At 33.9% G+C, this 17,766-nt stretch overlaps 1 protein-coding gene and 1 long non-coding RNA gene across 2 annotated transcripts; one reads left to right on the forward strand and one right to left on the reverse strand.

Annotated features, from left to right (window-relative positions):
* The first annotated feature begins 2,032 nt into the window (after positions 1-2,032).
* LOC110411698 (uncharacterized) lies at positions 2,033-9,911 on the forward strand. Its single transcript, XR_002444811.1, has 3 exons — positions 2,033-3,723; positions 3,821-3,992; positions 9,532-9,911. It is a non-coding gene; the product is annotated as an uncharacterized LOC110411698 (long non-coding RNA).
* Positions 9,912-13,389: 3,478 nt separating this feature from the next.
* On the reverse strand, positions 13,390-15,383 carry SIP3 (SOS3-interacting protein 3). Its single transcript, XM_021420142.2, has one exon. The coding sequence runs from the start codon at positions 15,006-15,008 to the stop codon at positions 13,713-13,715; it is 1,296 nt and encodes a 431-aa protein (XP_021275817.1). The 5' UTR covers positions 15,009-15,383; the 3' UTR covers positions 13,390-13,712.
* Between the last annotated feature and the right edge of the window lie 2,383 nt (positions 15,384-17,766).

Here is a 17,766-nt window from a genome sequence, read left to right on the forward strand (position 1 = left end):
CAATAATTTTTTTTCTTTTTAATATAGAATTAGCATGCATTTTAGGGTTTAAAAATAAATTGAAACTATAATAATTCAAAGAAGTAGAGCTTTTGGTTTAATTTGACTTAATACAAGAAAATTAGTCAGATCTAAACATAATAAAAATTGACGGATCGAGAGTTCTTTTTCGATTTTATGGAAAGTTCAATTGTGCGTGCAGGCTCTCATCACTGGATTATCTGTATGTTGTGAATGTCAAAGTAAAAAAATTAAGGATACATTTGGTTTAGTACAAGTGAAGGAGATTTCTTGTAATTTAATTAGGCATAATTGTTTTACAATGTTTGGTTTAGGGAAAGTGATTAGTAAAGTGATTCCATTGTAATATCATTACAGTAAGAGAAAATAATATCATTTTCTTATCTCAGAAAGGGAAAGTAACATATTTTTGTCTCCAAATTGTCTACCCCGATCTTATTTTATTTACTGTTCTTATTCTACTCCTTTTTTTTGTTACTAATTATAGAACCTTAGCCGCTCACCAACAAGCCCTAACAGTTGAACTCTTTGGGAGGAGAGAGGGGTGCCATTTGAATCTAGTGATCGGAGTAAGGAAGAAACGAAGCAAAAAGAGAAGAAAAGAAAAAAAGAACAGTCCATCAACAAAGAGTAAGGAGGAAGCAAGTCCATCAACAAAGAGTAAGGAGGAAGCAAGAAGAACAGTCCACACCATAGAGCAAGGAAGGAGAGAAAAAAGAAAATAAAACGAAGAGCCCACTCGAAGGATGATGGGTGCAAGAAGAAAAAAAAGAAAGAAAGTAATGGCTAATTAATCAATATTTTTTATAAAATAATTTAAATTAATTAATTTAATTATTTAAAATTTAACTAATTTAATAAAAATATATATTTAAGAAAATGAGAAGATTTGAAAAAATAAATGTTTGGTGTCATGAGAGAAAGAAAGTATCAAGAAGTTTAAAATTGCACATGATGCTTTTGACAACAACTATTTATGTATCAATAGATAATGTGATCTATCCATAGAATTTTTTATTTATTGATATATTGGTGTTTAGATAATATTTTTATTTTTAATTTTTATATATTTAAAATGAAAATAAATATTTAATAATTTTATATATTTTAATATTTAAATAATTAATATAAATATATTATGTTATTTTTTAATGTTATTATTTATTATTTGAATTACTTAAAGTTAAAAAGTTAAATTTTATATTAAAAATATAAATTTATTCAATTTATATATTTTTTATACATAAAAATAATTTTATTAATTTATATTATATTTTTAATAAAATATTTACAAACTAAATATTATAATATAATTCTTTCAATAATTATATTTTATATAATTATATTTTTTATTATACCAAACGTTATAAAATTATATTTCAACAATTACATATTTAATAATTACATTCTGAATAATATAAGTGTCGGTAAAGGACGATAGTATCTGTGAGTCAAATGCCTTTGTTTTTTATTATTTACGTGTCCATTATTTTTTTTTTAATTTTTGGATTTGAAATAATTAATTATATTATCTTTTGGCTCTCATTCAATTAAACGATTAAACAAAAAAAAATTGAGAGTTAGAGGGAGATATTTTATAAATTAAAAAGTGGGGAAGGGAGGAAGTCTTTTTGTCTTTGTCTTCCTTATGGCCTGATCTGACGCAGCCCCATCTACCACCACACAACTTCCTAACCGACCCACATCACCGACAAGAGGGGCCCACCATCCATTCGATGATAATCCTACGGCCCAAATCACTCCTTTCCCGGTCAAATCAGAGCCGTAACAATATTCCATTTATTACCCTCCACGTGGCTTACTGCCTTTCATCAAATAAATTCTCGACACGTTATCTTGTACTCTATTCCCTCCGTTTTTCTTTTGTCCGTTCTCAGTAGAGTAGAGACGGACAAAGTCAAGCCAAAACAAACCAAAAATATATACATATATATATATACATATATATATAATAACAGTGAATTGTTATTTTTATTTTCTGACACTAAAAACCTGTACATCTTGTTGTTTGATCTTTCTGTTGTTGTCTTCATTCTATGATGGTAAAATTGTGTGTGTCCAAATTTGGGTCTGAAACTTCAGGTTTTGCAAAGGAAAACAAGAAGCAAGTGGCGTATAAGCATTAGAGTTAAGAAAGGCTGCAGCAGGCAGCGAGCAGCAGCTGGGTAAAGCAAATTTGCTGAAAGAAAAAAAACAAGAGAGAGAGAGAGAGACATAGAGAGAGAGATAGAGAGTTGTAAGGATAAGTGTAAAGGGTTTTAGGTGGGGTTGGGGTTTATTTGGTGGTTGGAAAATGATGAAAAGGCTTTTTTGGGTCTTTGGGGGAGTGATTAAAGAAAAACCCTAATTCTTTGTCCTACTCATAGTCATACATACCTACTTAAAATGGGTATCCAGAAAAAGGGTTGTTGAGAAATCTCTATGTTTGTATATAAAAGATGATTTCAGATCTGTCTGTAGAGTTTCAAAGGAGGGGTGATCTGTATGAAGCAGCAGTTGGGTGGCGGTTTGGTTTTTCCCATTTAATTCATGATTTCACTTTTTTGTTTCCATTTCTGGTGCATTTTCAGGCAGTTTAGCTAAAGATGGTAAAGATCATGTGTATGGGAATTGGTGGGGGAAAGAGTGGATGATAATTCAGGATAAGAAGAGGAGGAGGGACACAGAGAGACTGACAGAAGAGAGTGAGCACACGCAGGCAATTGTATGAAAAGCCATACCTTTGCGGGTGCGTGCTCACTTCTCTTCTGTCAGCTTCAGCTTTTGCATTGTGTTTCCTCACAATGTTTGTTATTTATAAATACCCCTCTTTTTCTTCTTCTTTCTCTCTCTCACTCAATCTCCACAGATGACGCCTTCGAGTGTCTATTTTTCCAGATGTTTTTGTTTTCATCCATCCACATGTCCTCCCTTGTTCTTCGGATAAGAATGAGTCACTGCTCAAAAAACAAGTACACCGGCAAACAAGGGTCAGAGAGATAGAGATGACATAAAAAAAGCAGGCTTTTTTGTTGTTCAACTATATCATGAAATAAGTCTTTTCTTCTTTCTCATCCAACGAAACCCTCTTAAACCCTTTCTTCTGCTTTAGACAGAGATTGAAATCCCCCATTTTTATGTGTGTGAGATAAGTCATAAGATAAGTCATAAGATAGCAAAGAGGAAGAGTACTGTTGTTGTTGTTGTATGGCAAAGTGATAAAAGAGGGAAGTAAGCGTGATCATAAGCTCTTTTCTGTTTTTGGGGTTATCATTTATCAAGTATTGTGTTTGCGTTATTAATTGATAAATTTTGCTGCTCTTTTTGGGAATATTTTTAATATTAAAATAACAACAGTTTTGAGCTTTGAAAGAAGCGTGACTTTTGATGCCTTTCTCTTTTGAGGAGGACGAAGTGGCTTCTTTGAAGGTACGCCTGGTTACTGTTCTCATTTTAACGGAAAACCGTATCGCTTTCTTGGAATTTTTATGTTCATTCACCTTATCAGCTTTTATTTCTTTTTGCTTTGGTTAAAACCCTCTTCCTCTTCACCTTCCTGTTTTCTTGGAAACCATGCAAGGAAATGGCCATGTTTGGCTTGTGTTCTTTACCCTCAATCTGGCTCTGATTTGGGGTTTTCTCCATCTGGTGTTCCTGAGTTTTGACCCCAAACGAGAGTCCAAGAAGTCGAGTCTACAAAGGGTGATGATTTTTGGTGTTTTTGATTCTGATATCTGATTCCTTTTTGATTCTGTTGTCTAACCACTGAAGCTTTTGACTGCATTTGGGATTGCCTCAGGGTTTTGGATCTGGTAGTATCGGCTGCTTTCTTTTCAGTTACTGAAAAACTATGGGTCACTCTACTCCTTGTGGTGGAAATTGGAAGTCATCTTTTTCTTATTTTCTGCAAAAATATGCAATATTTCCTTTTCATTATTGAAGGCTTGGTAGCAGGAAAGTTCCTAATGCAGGTTAGTTTGATTCAGTCAGTGGATTTTTCTCTAATTTAGAGTTCGTCTTCTTTGAAGCTGGTATTAATCATCTTTTTTCAAGCTGGTCTTTTAATATTTTAGTAGTAAATCTGTTTGCAATTTTTTACACAGCACTTTGTTTGGCATTGGGTTTGGGAGGCAGCAAACTGTGTTTCTGATTTGCACAGATTAATCATTCAGGCAACCATGTTAAATTTCCTTGAAGCTTGTTTTGGTTAATGATGATGTTTTTACTGAACCTCTTTTCTTCAAATTTTATGTGATTAATTGAGAGGTTAGTCTTTAATCTAGAGAAGAACGCATTTCTCAATGTTGGAATCGAGATTTTGAGCCTATTCTTGAATGAATAGATACATTGATTAAATTGCAGCTACACTGATTGTCTAACACTTGTCAATGAACAAGTTAAATGATCAAAGAAGGATTAATGAATTGATTTGGTATAAAAATTTAGTGGGAACAATATGTAAACTAGATAGGAGTGACTCCAGAATTCCCTTAAAATGTCTTTTACTTTAGGATTATTTTTGCTAATTATCCTTCAATTCAGTGTTTGATCTTCCTCTTAAGGGAAGTTATTTCTTGCTGTTTGAGCATGCATATTTAATAAATTAATATTGAGTTCACAAGTTTTGATATATATATATATATAAATATATATATATAACTTTTTGTTAAGTGATAATCAAACATGCATTTTGTTTGCTATGGAGTCCTTCATACAAAATAAGGGAATCCTAAATTGATATGAATTTGTGTCTAAGGGCTATCTGGTGGATCTTATATTTTAAGACATAGTATAATCATCTAAGAGATCCCAGCTGCTAGTTAAAATTGGGTTAGGAGCTGTGGTGATATCCTTGACTTTGGGCTAAGAGTTTGTGGACTTTTGTTGTTTGAGAAAGTGTTGTCTACGTTTACAGCCTACACTGTTTCAATTTTTTATATAGCAATATCGTGATTTAGATATAAAATCCAATAAATTCGAGGGAACCAAATGAAGGGGGCACATCGATGTTGATGATCGGCTAGTATTTGATTTTTGGCTGGAACTGGTAGATGAGTGATCATGAGCATGCACCTTTATATTGCTTGATTTTGAAGTTGTCACTTGATTCATGTATATTTAATTTTAAAGATTTATTGTTAGAGTATAGGGGGCTTAGGTTAGGCGTTTAAGAATTTGATAAAATGGTCTAGTAAAATAATTTTGAAAGTAATCCCAAGGCAATTTTGGTGCCAGTATATAGTATTTTCAGTATGTGACAATGCTACAATGAGATGAAAATTAGGTTGCTAAATTTTATGCTGAATATATATTGTATTTGATAAATAAATATGTTATTAGTTTCATGCTAATTTTTATATGTTTTCTTCATATATTTTGGAACCATAAAAACACCCTCAAGTCAATCTTATTATATGGTTGTTCTATTAATATAAAGCATTGGCTGTTATTTTGATTTTGTCTTTAAAAACTTGAGGTATTTGGTTTTGTTTGCAAGGTAACCATGCAAAAATCACATTCTGATGGTTAAAATTCAAATATTAATTATTAAAAAAGATCATCTGGTAAGGTCATTGATTTTCCATTATATGTTAATGGTAATATGCTGCACTCAAAAAGGCTAATTAACAGTTATTGAGCCTAAAGATTAGAACTTCCAATGGTAGAATCCCTCTCTAGCTTTGGCGACTTATGCTGTTAGTTGTTGTTGAAATGATATTACCTGTGATTATGACAATTCTGTTTAGGAATGAAAGTAACAGCAAAGACATATTAGCATAAAGTGCAAACTCATGTTCGATGTAGTGGTCACTAATAAGGATTTTGTGGGAGTGGTGGTTCTTGTGATAGCCATGGCACATGATGTTTGAGAGGTTATATCCATAGCATGAAGTACGTACTTGTCTTCCGTGAGGTTGGTTGTGGATTGTAGTGATAAGCTTTGAAACATTAGGGTGACAATGGTGGCATGTTACAGCATAAAGTGTTGGCTAATTTATTCTAATTAGAAAATAATCAAGTGCAATGACATGTCTATGGATGGGATTTGACCTATGTATATGAGTTTAATTAGTTATCTTGTGTATTCAAGTCCGTTAGGAGTGTCATTAATCAAAATAGATTTTAGATCTTAGTCTAAATGCAGCCTTAATTGCTTCTGAACACAACCGATACATTACAAGAATTTAATCCTTGGTTTTGCTTACGTATTTACATTGGATCTTCGTTAAGAATCTCTATGTTGGATTCATACATTGCTAATTGTAGTTTTCCAGATTCTCTCAAACAAGTAACACTAGATTTTAAATCATGAAAATATGGCTAATATGGATGGAGATTAAGACGACTATATATAGCCATTATCTTTCTAATATTCAAATCTCAAATAGCTTCACTAGAAAATCTGTTTTAGAAGTCTAGAACTGAAAAGTGAGATTTTGAAATGGTATGTGTTTGAAGAAGGTTTAGGTAGGATAGAACAGAAACTCATGTATGATTGGAGAAGGATTCCAGGAACAGCTAATGTTATATGAATTTTTTTGTGATAAGCCTTTCAATATTTCATTGGATAAAAGTTCGGAGTTACTTCAATTGTAACTCTCGAAACAGAGAACAAAAGATTTTCTGGACATAAGTCTTATAGAACCTGTTAGCCATGTACATGTCACGCCCAGAAAATTAATGCTAACCAAAAAAATATATCCTTATGCACAAAACTCCCACTAGTAGTCAAACCTCCCTAGTTTGAATCCATCCACCTAAGTAAAAACCATATCCTTAGAACCTGTTTTATGAAATTTTTGATGAATCCAAAATTATTGCACATAAGAGCTGGTAAATTTATTGTTGTTTAGATGTTTATAATTTGTCGAAATGAGTGGCGCTAGTATTTTCAAGATTTTTCCCTTATTCTGTATATGTTATATGTATAATAGTGGTAGGTATTCATTACTTTCATACTAGCTTTGTGTTCAACCATGTGTTTAACAAAATGATCAAAGTGGTGAAGGTCTGAAGGACACATGGAAAATTAATGCAATAATCCAAAGGCCTCTAGTACTTGAATGAGGCAAAGAAAGGGAACGACACATCATAGAGCACATTACCTAAAATTACAACCTGGGGATATGATGAATTATTCATAAAATTATGAAAAAGTGACAACTTCCACGGCTTTCATGTAGTCATCAAGTGAATGAAATTTCTAAGTAAATACTCAAATCAATTGAAAGTAGCTCTTGTAATTTTGTAAACTCATCTTTGCCTCATTCTTGTAAGTTTGTTTATGTCACTTTAGCCTCCTTTGTTCATTGTAGTTGCTCCGGATAACCAGCCTTTCTAGACTGCTTGCTAGAGATTTGCACCAGCAAATCCCACTGAATGCCATATCCACTTCTGTAGACAGATGATTTACTCACCTTGAGAATTTGATGTTCTAAACTGTCTCCATTAATTAATTAGTGCAGTAAATAGGTCTTCCATGTTGTGGAACTGCATTTGATCAGCATAGTTAAATATTATGGAATGACTTAAAATTTACATGGAGAGTACAGCTTATTCTCATTAGCCTCCTTCACAGTTGCTATTAAATTTAATTTGTCTCCTAATTAAATAAAGTGAATAGATGAATAGCTTATACTTTTGCCTTTCAAAAGAAAATAAAGAATACATAGTGAAAGGTACGACACATTCCAGAAGTGTCAAGCGACTTTGTAGTATCTACTTGTTAGTTCCAAGTTTTACTTGTTCTGTTGTTCAGAAGTAGAATTGATATGTTGTCCAAAGCTATCAAACAAGATTGTATAAAGATTTTTGGTCTTTTAGGGAAATGTGGTGCTTTGGTCTTCTAAATATTTATCAATTTATGGGGTAATAGAGGAAAAATTACTTGATCTGTATACAGGCTTAATGCTAAGGATTGTTGCTTATGTAAATGAGGTAAGAATACTTTCTGATCTCATTATGATTGGTGAAAACTGAACTCTTGCTGTTTCATTTACCTAATTAAAAAAAACTTTGACTGCACCTTATTATCAAAATATATGAAATTTGTCGCCTTTTTTTTCTTTTTGAAAGGCATTCGTCTGCTTATTTTAACTGCCATAGGATTAAAATATATTGCTCAATGTTCAACATATCTTAACTATGTCTTGGGGCTTTTGTTGACATAAACTAGAGTAACATGGCTTTTTTTGGTTGTGCTTTATACAAATGCTACCATGAAATCCACTTTCTATCAAGTATTAATCCAGCTTCCAGAATTTTTATTTGGCCTCCAGAAAGACTCAAAAAGTAAAATAGATGTGCTGGATACCTTGATTTCCTCAAGGCTTGGTTTTTAATCAATTGCTGTTTAGTATTTTTGTTCTTTTTGATTCCAAGGATGAAGACCGAAGATGCCGGAAAGATTTTGTACTTTTGAGCATATGAAAGTTGGAAGTATATGCACCATAGGCTGGCTTAATATGATTGATATGTCCTATTTTAGTTATATGGTTTTTCTTAAGGAATGAATTTTCAGAATCTTCTTGTGGCTAAAGTTTATAGGAGAAACTGCTAGAGTTATTTAAAATAGAGCAATTGTGCGTACAGTGATACAAGAATTCAGTTCTATTCCTAGATCTTACCTTTCCTGCGTGGAGAATGCAATCTACCTTTGATTTACATGGATATCTTTTTCCATGATAGCAGTGTGTGAGACTCTTTCTTGTAGCCATTTTATTTCCAAGTTAATTGTAATGCTGTTTTCTTTATTCATTAGAAGTTGGAAACATAGAAATACTTAGTGGTTTTCAGGCTTAAATCATTGCTTCTGGTCTCAAGTTATTTACCATTCTATTTAGTGGACATCTTTGGTGTCTCTAAGAGCTTATTCATGCTTTTTCCAAATCTTTTCTTATGTCTATTTACAGGCTTGCATTCTGAATCCAATTATCAGTCTGCTAGATATTAGATTTGTTTAGTGGTATACCACAATTAAAAAGGAAGAAGAATTAGACTCTTAACTGCTAGCTTCTAGTTGATTTATCATGCATAATCTGGTAGACAGTTTATCCTTGGTTGTATTTTGGAATCGCTATCAGTGGAGTTTACCATTTATTGTTATCTGTGTATCTTGACTCCCCACTTTTCAGTTTTGTTGATTTTCTAGATTTATCCGACAATGCTCTAAGCTAGCTACAAATAGAATCCAAGTATCTTGTGAAAGCATACCAGAATTAATATAGTTTATGTAGCTGGCCTTGTTATTTGAAAGGTCTTCAAGGATGACTTTGAGTTTTCAATCTACTGTGTTGTCGATGATTTTCAATTCAAAGCTTTATTTTCCTCCTTTGTTTCCTGGTGGTTGCCGTAATTTGTCTGTTAATGTTATATTTAAGCACTTCTAACTCTTTCCTTATTGTACTGACAATGATTTGCCACTTACATTATTGATCAGTTTCAATCTGTTACCTATGTCTCTTGATATCACTTTTCTGAAATTTCTAACTTTGGTGTTGTGCTCCTCAGAATCATATGGGATCAAAGGAAATGTTCAGATATGGATTCCAGTAAGTTGCAATTCGCATGGTTCATCCTTGAAATTCGAAGGGAATGTGGAATTCGGATGGACCATCATCACTACTTTAAAACCAAAAACTAGAAGCAACTACTTTACTCCCTATCCTGGGGATGCAACTAGAAGCTAACATGTTGATTTTAGCAATAAGTTCATAATTCAAATAGCAGCTGAAATTGTGGGTTCACGAAAGGTGGGAAGCTGTTTGTTGGGGAGAAGAAATTGAAGCTAGGAGGTGTGGAGGGAAGATGTTCATCATGATTGATACTTCTGTTACTGTTAACATTGTTTTGACTAAAAAAAATTCACTATTTACTATTTTTCGTTTTAATTATGTACTATGAATATTTCTCAACCAGAACGAGAAGAACAGTTATATTGTGCCGACAGCAGGGAGTAGTGATTATGTCAAAAACATGAATCTTTGCTAGAATTTTGTTTGCCTTCCAAATTTGAATGTTGCTTGCTTCATTTGTCAGTTGTCACCCTGTTGTTGTGTGGCTGGGGATTCTGGTTTGTACATGCAGAAAGTGGGGCTTAAGTTAAGGCACCCAAAGCACATTTGTTTGTCTGTCCCTTCGCAGGTTTTTGCCTGAACATGGTTGGTTGGAATGTGGAGAGTGGGCCACTTTTTGAGGCCCAATCATGAGGTTTCCATCCCATTTGATTGGTCCACCAAAAGGTTTCCCGAGCAGGGGCCCTACAGGCCCAATTTCCACAATGGGCCCCATCGATACACCTCCCCTTTCATTTTGGTTGAGACGCTAACAGAAAGCATTTCAATTATTAGGGGTATAAAAGGGTTACCCTTGAAGCTGGGACAAAGCATTGGGTTGCCTTTTGTCTTTCTTAATTATGATTGTATGCACTTGGACCAATTAGGTCAGATTTCCCTCTTAATCATGTGCAATTTCATGATTAAATTAATCTTAAACCATAATCACGATTTGAAATGTGGCTCATATTCTTGGGTAGTTAAGTTGGATTTTCAAAGAACTATGATTTTAGTTTTTGGATCTTTTTATACAACATTATATTTTTGAAAAGATGTTTATACTTGATGCACTGTTACTGTATTAATTTATAAGTTATGATTGTTAGTACTTATAATTTAAAAATGAGGTAACACTTATATAATCATTCTGAAAAGCTTTTCGGCTTGTGAAGTTGAACCGTCCATTTGGTATGGCCCACCCAAGCTGATTAGGCATAAATTAGAAATTAGAGATGAAGTTATCAAAGAATTAATGATTAACCTCTTTGAATCTTAACAAAATACCTTCCCCGCATAGATGCAAGAGAAAAGAATCGTTTAAATACAACGTGCAAGAATGCATGCATCACCATCCACATTAGGATGTGATTACTGGCCAATAAAATATTTGATCTTCTGATTAATTATATAAAAAATAAGCATTAGGTTAAGTAAACCTGATAGTACGAGGTACTGTTTCCTGTTACACTATGTTTTTACATAAATTTGAAGTAGAAATTATCACCCACGTTATGTTTGGCAAAATGGAAAATAAAAAGGTGAGAAAGAAAAAGAATGATGAAAGAAAGAAAGAAAGAAAGAAAAAAAGGCAGATTTTCTGTCCTTGTCTTTCCTTTTCTGATTTTCTTTTTTCTCTCTTACCAAACACAATTGCTAGTGAAAGAAAAAGCTAGAGTTAATGAACGTTTGCATGAAATTGTGAAGACCCAACTATTACTATTATTATTATTAGTAGTAGTAGTAGTTGAAGGTGAGGATTAGGAAATATAAATGCATTGTGCAATAATGACAAAGGGTTATCTGTGCATTGGCCAATGGGTTCTTTGTTTAATGGTAGGCAGGATGGCCGATAAATAGAAACGATAAAGCGCTATAAAAAGCTTTCAACTTACTTTAACTGGCTGCTTAAAGCGGAAAAAAACAAGAACTAAATGTTATCCATTTTTTCTGCTGTCTCCTGTGCTTTCATTTCTTGAAAAGACAGTTTTGGTCTGCAATCAATTAATTTTAGATTAAATACAAATTTTAATATAATATCAAAATAAATGGGATTTCTTTTAACTTTTATATTAAATTATTCATCATTTATATTACTTGATATATTTGTTATTTATACTAATTTACAAATCTAATATCGTCTTAATCACTCGATAACATGCAATGCATGTAAGCCACGGACTGACAAATGTGGCACAAGTATTTGATTTAATAAACGAGAGAGGGAGAAACTTATCCTATTTATCAATTAATTTAATATGTATGCCTTTGTTCTAGGACTCTGAATTTGAGATCTAGATCTACTTGGCTACGGAGTCGTTGGTACCTGGAAGGAACTGAGTCTCCTGGTGTGTTTTTTCACCTTTAAAAACAAAGATTCAGTGTTCAGAAGGGTGGGGGAGTTGAGGTGGAAATGGAGAAGAAAAACTTGAAAGAGAAAGCCAGAAACCCATGTGCCTGGAAGTGGTTCTGGAACAAGTTCTAATCACCCAAAACGTGACAGTTGCTGTCCTTCACATGAATGAAACTTGGCCATTGTATTGTCTTTATTCCAACGTGACAGCACCTCTTGTCTACCCCCAAGTTGCAGTCAGGTTTTTTAACCTTCCACTTGCAATTGAGAAGAAGCTGGAACAAAATGCTGCCTTCGCTTCACAAGCCCATTCAAGGCACGACCTGGACAAAAATTCTCTATTAAATGAGAATCATAGACATTTTCACTATCGAGACTTAGAAGTAGCAACACAAGATAAAAAAGAGCTCCAAATTTCAAGTGCTAGAACCTTGAGTCTAATTCAAGTAGCTGGACCCTTCTACAAGCTTACCACCCACCATTTACTTCCCGTATTGCTCCGGGGCCCAGCCAGGACAGCAAAAGGAGCACATCGGGTTGGCCCAACACTGGGTTTCTGAGCGTAAAAAATCCAAGACTCTTTGCTAGCTTTCCATGGCAAGTCATGGCATCCAGGGACAGTAAATTGAACTTGATACTTCGATACTCGGAAGCCTAAACTTGCAGGTTCCAACACCACCCATAGACAGAGAATGACAGCTGCAAAATTCAGGCTCACCCTTTATTCCCAAGTTTTAAGCGTCTTAAAACAGCCAAAAAGACCGACAAATAAATGGAAGAAAAGTTGAAGACGATGATCATTATATCACCAGAAGCTTTCAAGGGACCCATATTATTGCCCGCAGTAGAACATGAATCCTTAAAAAGTAGACAATGAAACAAAAGATGGGGACTCTAAAGAGACGTGGTGAAACCAAATGCTGTGAAAGGCTATAGCCTTTGGTGGAATTGTAGGTCAATAATTGAGAAGAAAAATCAAAGGATGTCAAAGTTAAACCCCACTAAACGCCATCTGGCTTCCTTGATATGAAATTATGATGCAAAACTTTTAGCTTTTCACTGTACTAAGTTTATATTTTTCCTATGCTAATATGTTTTGCTTTGTGTGCGGACGTCAGATGTACAACAAATTAATCTGATGAGATGTACAACATCCTCGTTTATAAGCTCAGTTACAGCTAGAGTAAAGACTAGTGGCTTGATTAGCTTTAGAAGTTGAAAATTTCGATACGGCAATGGAAAATTAAGGTGTGCTTTCCCAATGCTCACATGGAAGTAGCGAGGAACTTTTTCTCTTTAGTAATTGTAAAATGGTTCCTAAATCCTAATTAACTGTTGAAATACCATCTAGGGAAATTCATACTGCAGTGCTTGGGAAAACTATAATCAATGCTTGGTACTATGATAAGAAATCATTGATCCAAGCTATCACCACGAAAAAAGAAAAGTTGCAGAGAAAGGTAGTAACTGAAGCAGTCCACTTGCACATATCAGCATGAAAACATCAACCTAAATAGATCATACAACAATAAAATTGCGGAATGATTCACACATAATTCCTTGTGACATGTCACAAGGACCAAACCCACAAAGACATTGATGGAAAATAATCAAAGAACAGAACAAGACCAGAACAGAATATAGAACAGAAGGTCCTCTGCTTCCATTCTTCCATCTAAACAATCCCAACAATGACAAACAACAACAATAACATCATCGAACAATGGTCTAAAGAACATATAACTTCCCATCTCCTAGTTTTTGATTTTTGGTTTTTTCAGCCCCAATCAAGCCAGTGTCGAGTTCTCGGCGGGTGACGTCCAGACGATGTCCTTAAGCGCCGGTCGGAGCTCTTTACTGCAAAACTGGTTGTACTCAAGGGTATCACCATGGTCTTTTTTAACTTCCACCACCAAAAAAGACGGGGTCACTGCAAATATGTCAGCAGCAATCGCTAACTTGCCTTTCCTTCCACATTCCTGACCCTGCAACCTCACTCTTGACTCGCTCTTCTTGACGCTGAATTTCTTCGACTTGGCCACCTCCTCCAGTCTCGATATTACACTGCTTGCCGGCCTTGTTGTAGCGAATCTCAGCTCCTCTTTCTCTTCTCTCTTCTTCTCTTCGAACAGAGGCGATAAATCAAAGCCCTCAGACAAGGAAATGATATGGAAGGCGTTCAACGTCTCAGGCTTGGATGATTTGTCACCATTGAACGCTTCAAACTCTAACTCTTCCTTGGTTCTCACGGTCTTGGGCATAGATTTCTTGAACCAAGACGAGTCCATGATCTTTGAGATGGTGATTCGGGTACTTGGATTTGGATCTAAAAGCTTGGTGATTAATCTTCGAGCTTCAGGGGAAAACCAAGGTGGGCACTTGAAATCTCCCCTATAAATCTTCCTATACATGGCCACCAAGTTATCATCTTGAAATGGTAGGAACCCGGCGAGAAGCACATAAAGAATCACCCCACAAGACCAAATATCTGCCTTAGCTCCATCGTACCCTTTTTTCCCAATAACTTCAGGCGCCACATAAGCCGGTGTTCCGCAAGTAGTGTGCAACAATCCATCTTGTTTCAAGTGTTCCGAGAAAGCACTGAGTCCGAAATCTGTAACCTTCAAGTTGCCATCTTCATCTAAAAGCAAATTCTCCGGCTTCAAATCGCGGTGGTAAACCCCACGGCTATGACAGAAATCGATAGCAGACACCAACTGCTGAAAATAAACTCTTGCCAGGTCTTCCTTGAGCCGACCCTTGGCAATCTTAGAGAAGAGCTCTCCACCACGAACAAGTTCCATGGCAAAGTAAATCTTGGACTTACTCGCCATGACTTCATGCAACTCAACTATATTGGGATGTTTCACCATCTTCATAACGGAAATCTCTCGCTTGATCTGGTCCATCATCCCAACTTTAATCACCTTCTCTTTGCCAACAACTTTCATGGCAACACTCTTCCCCGTCTTAAGATTCCGTGCATGGTAGACTTTGGCGAAGGTTCCATGACCCAACATGCGACCAAGCTCGTATTTTCCATGAAGCAAAGCCGGGTGATCACTTTTAGTTTTCTCCGCCATTTTTGTGAGACCAATACAACACAGAAAACGCTTAGATCTTTTCGATCTGAATTATGGTATATTTACAACGACAAGAGATAACACAGATAAACAGAAGATTAAAAGCAGAGAGACAAACAAATTATTCTTCTTTCCCTCTTTTTGCTGACAGTGCATGGCAATCACCCGTCTTCAACGTGTTTACGGTGGCAATTCCTGCCGCCGATGGACCGCTTACCGTGCCCACACAGCTCAGGCCTTGTCAACGATGCCCTTCTCATCTCTCTGCATTCCCCAAAGGGATTTTTTTCCCTTTTAAAAAAAAAATATAAGAGATTTCTTCCGTATAAAACAGAAGAAACGGAGACGGACGCCTCTGCCTTTCTCTTCTCCTTGCTTCAATGCAGAAGGCTCCGATTTATACCAGTTTTTCTACAAGGCGAATTCCCGTTTTGTCCCCTAGGTTAATCCGACGGTTATTAAATCGAGTCCCAGTGAACGACACCCACATGGCACGATCTCGATGCAGTTGTCCATGATTGAATCAATGAAATTATGACAGGTGTGATGCTGTACCGCCAATGGCTAGCGTGCGGTGTTACGATCGTGTCCCTCGGTGAATCCCCCGCTCTTACATAATTGTTAGGTTCTTAATGATTCCGTGGGGTCCACATAGTGAACGGAAAGTGTAATTATGCAATGATAAGTTATTACGCCGTTGGATGAATGATACGGTGACCGTAAAAAAAAGTCCGAGAAAAGAAAGAATGAAAAGGAATATTCCCTTTGTTATCTTTTATTTTTTTTTCGAATTTATATTTGATGTGTCAATAAATTTTATATTTTATCAATATATGAAATATAATTATCTCATTAATAAATATATAAAAATATTTATTTATATTATAAAAAGATTTCAAATTTTAATATAGTTCATCGAAATTAAAAATACAACAAACAAACGTATAAAAACTGAAATAATATATTCTAGGTATGATTAACCAGTGAAGATGGGTTACGGAGCGGGTACTAGGACACGTGTACCCCATGGGGTGGACCCATGGGGGTAGTCTTTTCTGTTTTTGGCAGTAAGTGAGGCGAGGAAGTGATAAGTCAAATTGGGCGGAGTGTGGGGAAAGAGGTCCCACCCAAGCCAGATACGTGTGGTAAATATTGAGTGGAAAAAGGAAAAAAAAAAGGATAAATCCTGGAAGATGATATATGATAATCATAGTCACATGGCGAATGGGGGTTCACAATTTCTGAATTTTTCCAAGAGGAGAAAAAACTTGTCCTGCGCATTTGTTCAGCTCAGTTAGCTGTAGAAATCAGACGGTTTTGATTTTTTTCACTATCGTTGCGTTTTTCCATATGTCGTGTTTTACCAGATTATTTCTTTTTCCCGTTGTTGAGTTGTCAAAGACTTATCAAGAAAATTTTGATTTATTGAATTTAAAATCATAATATAATTAAATAAGTGAATAATATATATATAGTCTAAATCTTATTACTTAACAGTATTATAGAATAATTTTAACTCAATATTATAATTTAATTAAATAATAATATTATATTATAACTCTAACTGTATAATTTATATAATTATCTTAACAGAACATATAAATAAAATTTTTATTTTATTGTATTTAAATATTTAATTTATTAATTGATATATAATTTTTGTATTTAAATATAGTCTGTTTTTAGATTTTATTTTTTTCCTTTTACACTTTTTAATTTCATCAAACTCACTATATTTAAAAAACTTTCGATTTGTTTTCAATCCATTTGCAATTTTTTAGGGTTTTTCCAAAAATATTTTCTCAAAGATTCCTTTGTTGTGACTTGACTATAGTGTAGATCAGAAATTGAAATTTTCCTTCTCATTTTACTCTTCTCATTTGTTGTCTTTTTCTATAAAAAAAGAAATTAGGGAAAATACATGCATCACGTTGCCTAAAAGGACAAAAAATTTATGAGTATATAATATATTATTGATCTCTCTTGCCACATAATAGAAAATAAAAAGAAAAGTCTTTGGAGTGTGCTTAATTAATATTCTTCTTCCTTAATAAATAACTCTTCAAATTTTTTGACTCATATACAAATTAAGCACGCCATGCATGGATGCTGTTAATGATCAAGTTTCACACGCATATAAACTATATATATCAATTTATTAATTATTAATTTTGCTTCTATTTCTCTAATTTTTATTTAATATTATCAAAAAGTGTTTATATATAAATATATATTTTTTATTTTTTAAAAAAAAGAGGATTTGAACTAATATATTTTAAAGCAAATCATACATTAATTAATGAATTAAAAATATACGTGCATTAAATAAATTTTATTTAATAATTAAGTAGATCTAGAATTTCATTAATTTACCCAACTTGTGGAGTATTATACATAAACAAAATAACAGAGAATTGTGATAATAGAGGAATCGAGATTAGAATCTATTAATTGATTAGACACAAAGCAATTGGAAATTAATTAAATACTCCTTTCGTTCCTATTTTATTTATCCATCTCTTTTTTAAAAAATTACCTCCAAATGAAAATTTTTTAAACTCTTAATAATTTTACTTTTTTATATTACAAATTTATTTTTAATGTAGAACATTCATATTATGAAAAATATATTAATATGAAATTTATCAAAAATAAAAAATTTTGTAAAGTTGAAAAAAAAATGATTTAGAACGGAATGAATAATTTTTTTTACAAGTAATGTAATAAAAAAATGAAATAAATGAAGAAGAAGAAGACT

Source organism: Theobroma umbraticum, unplaced genomic scaffold, assembly GCF_002168275.2.
Source record: "Theobroma umbraticum cultivar Fairchild unplaced genomic scaffold, ASM216827v3 scaffold_56.0, whole genome shotgun sequence".
In the NCBI taxonomy this organism is placed as follows: domain Eukaryota; kingdom Viridiplantae; phylum Streptophyta; class Magnoliopsida; order Malvales; family Malvaceae; genus Theobroma; species Theobroma umbraticum.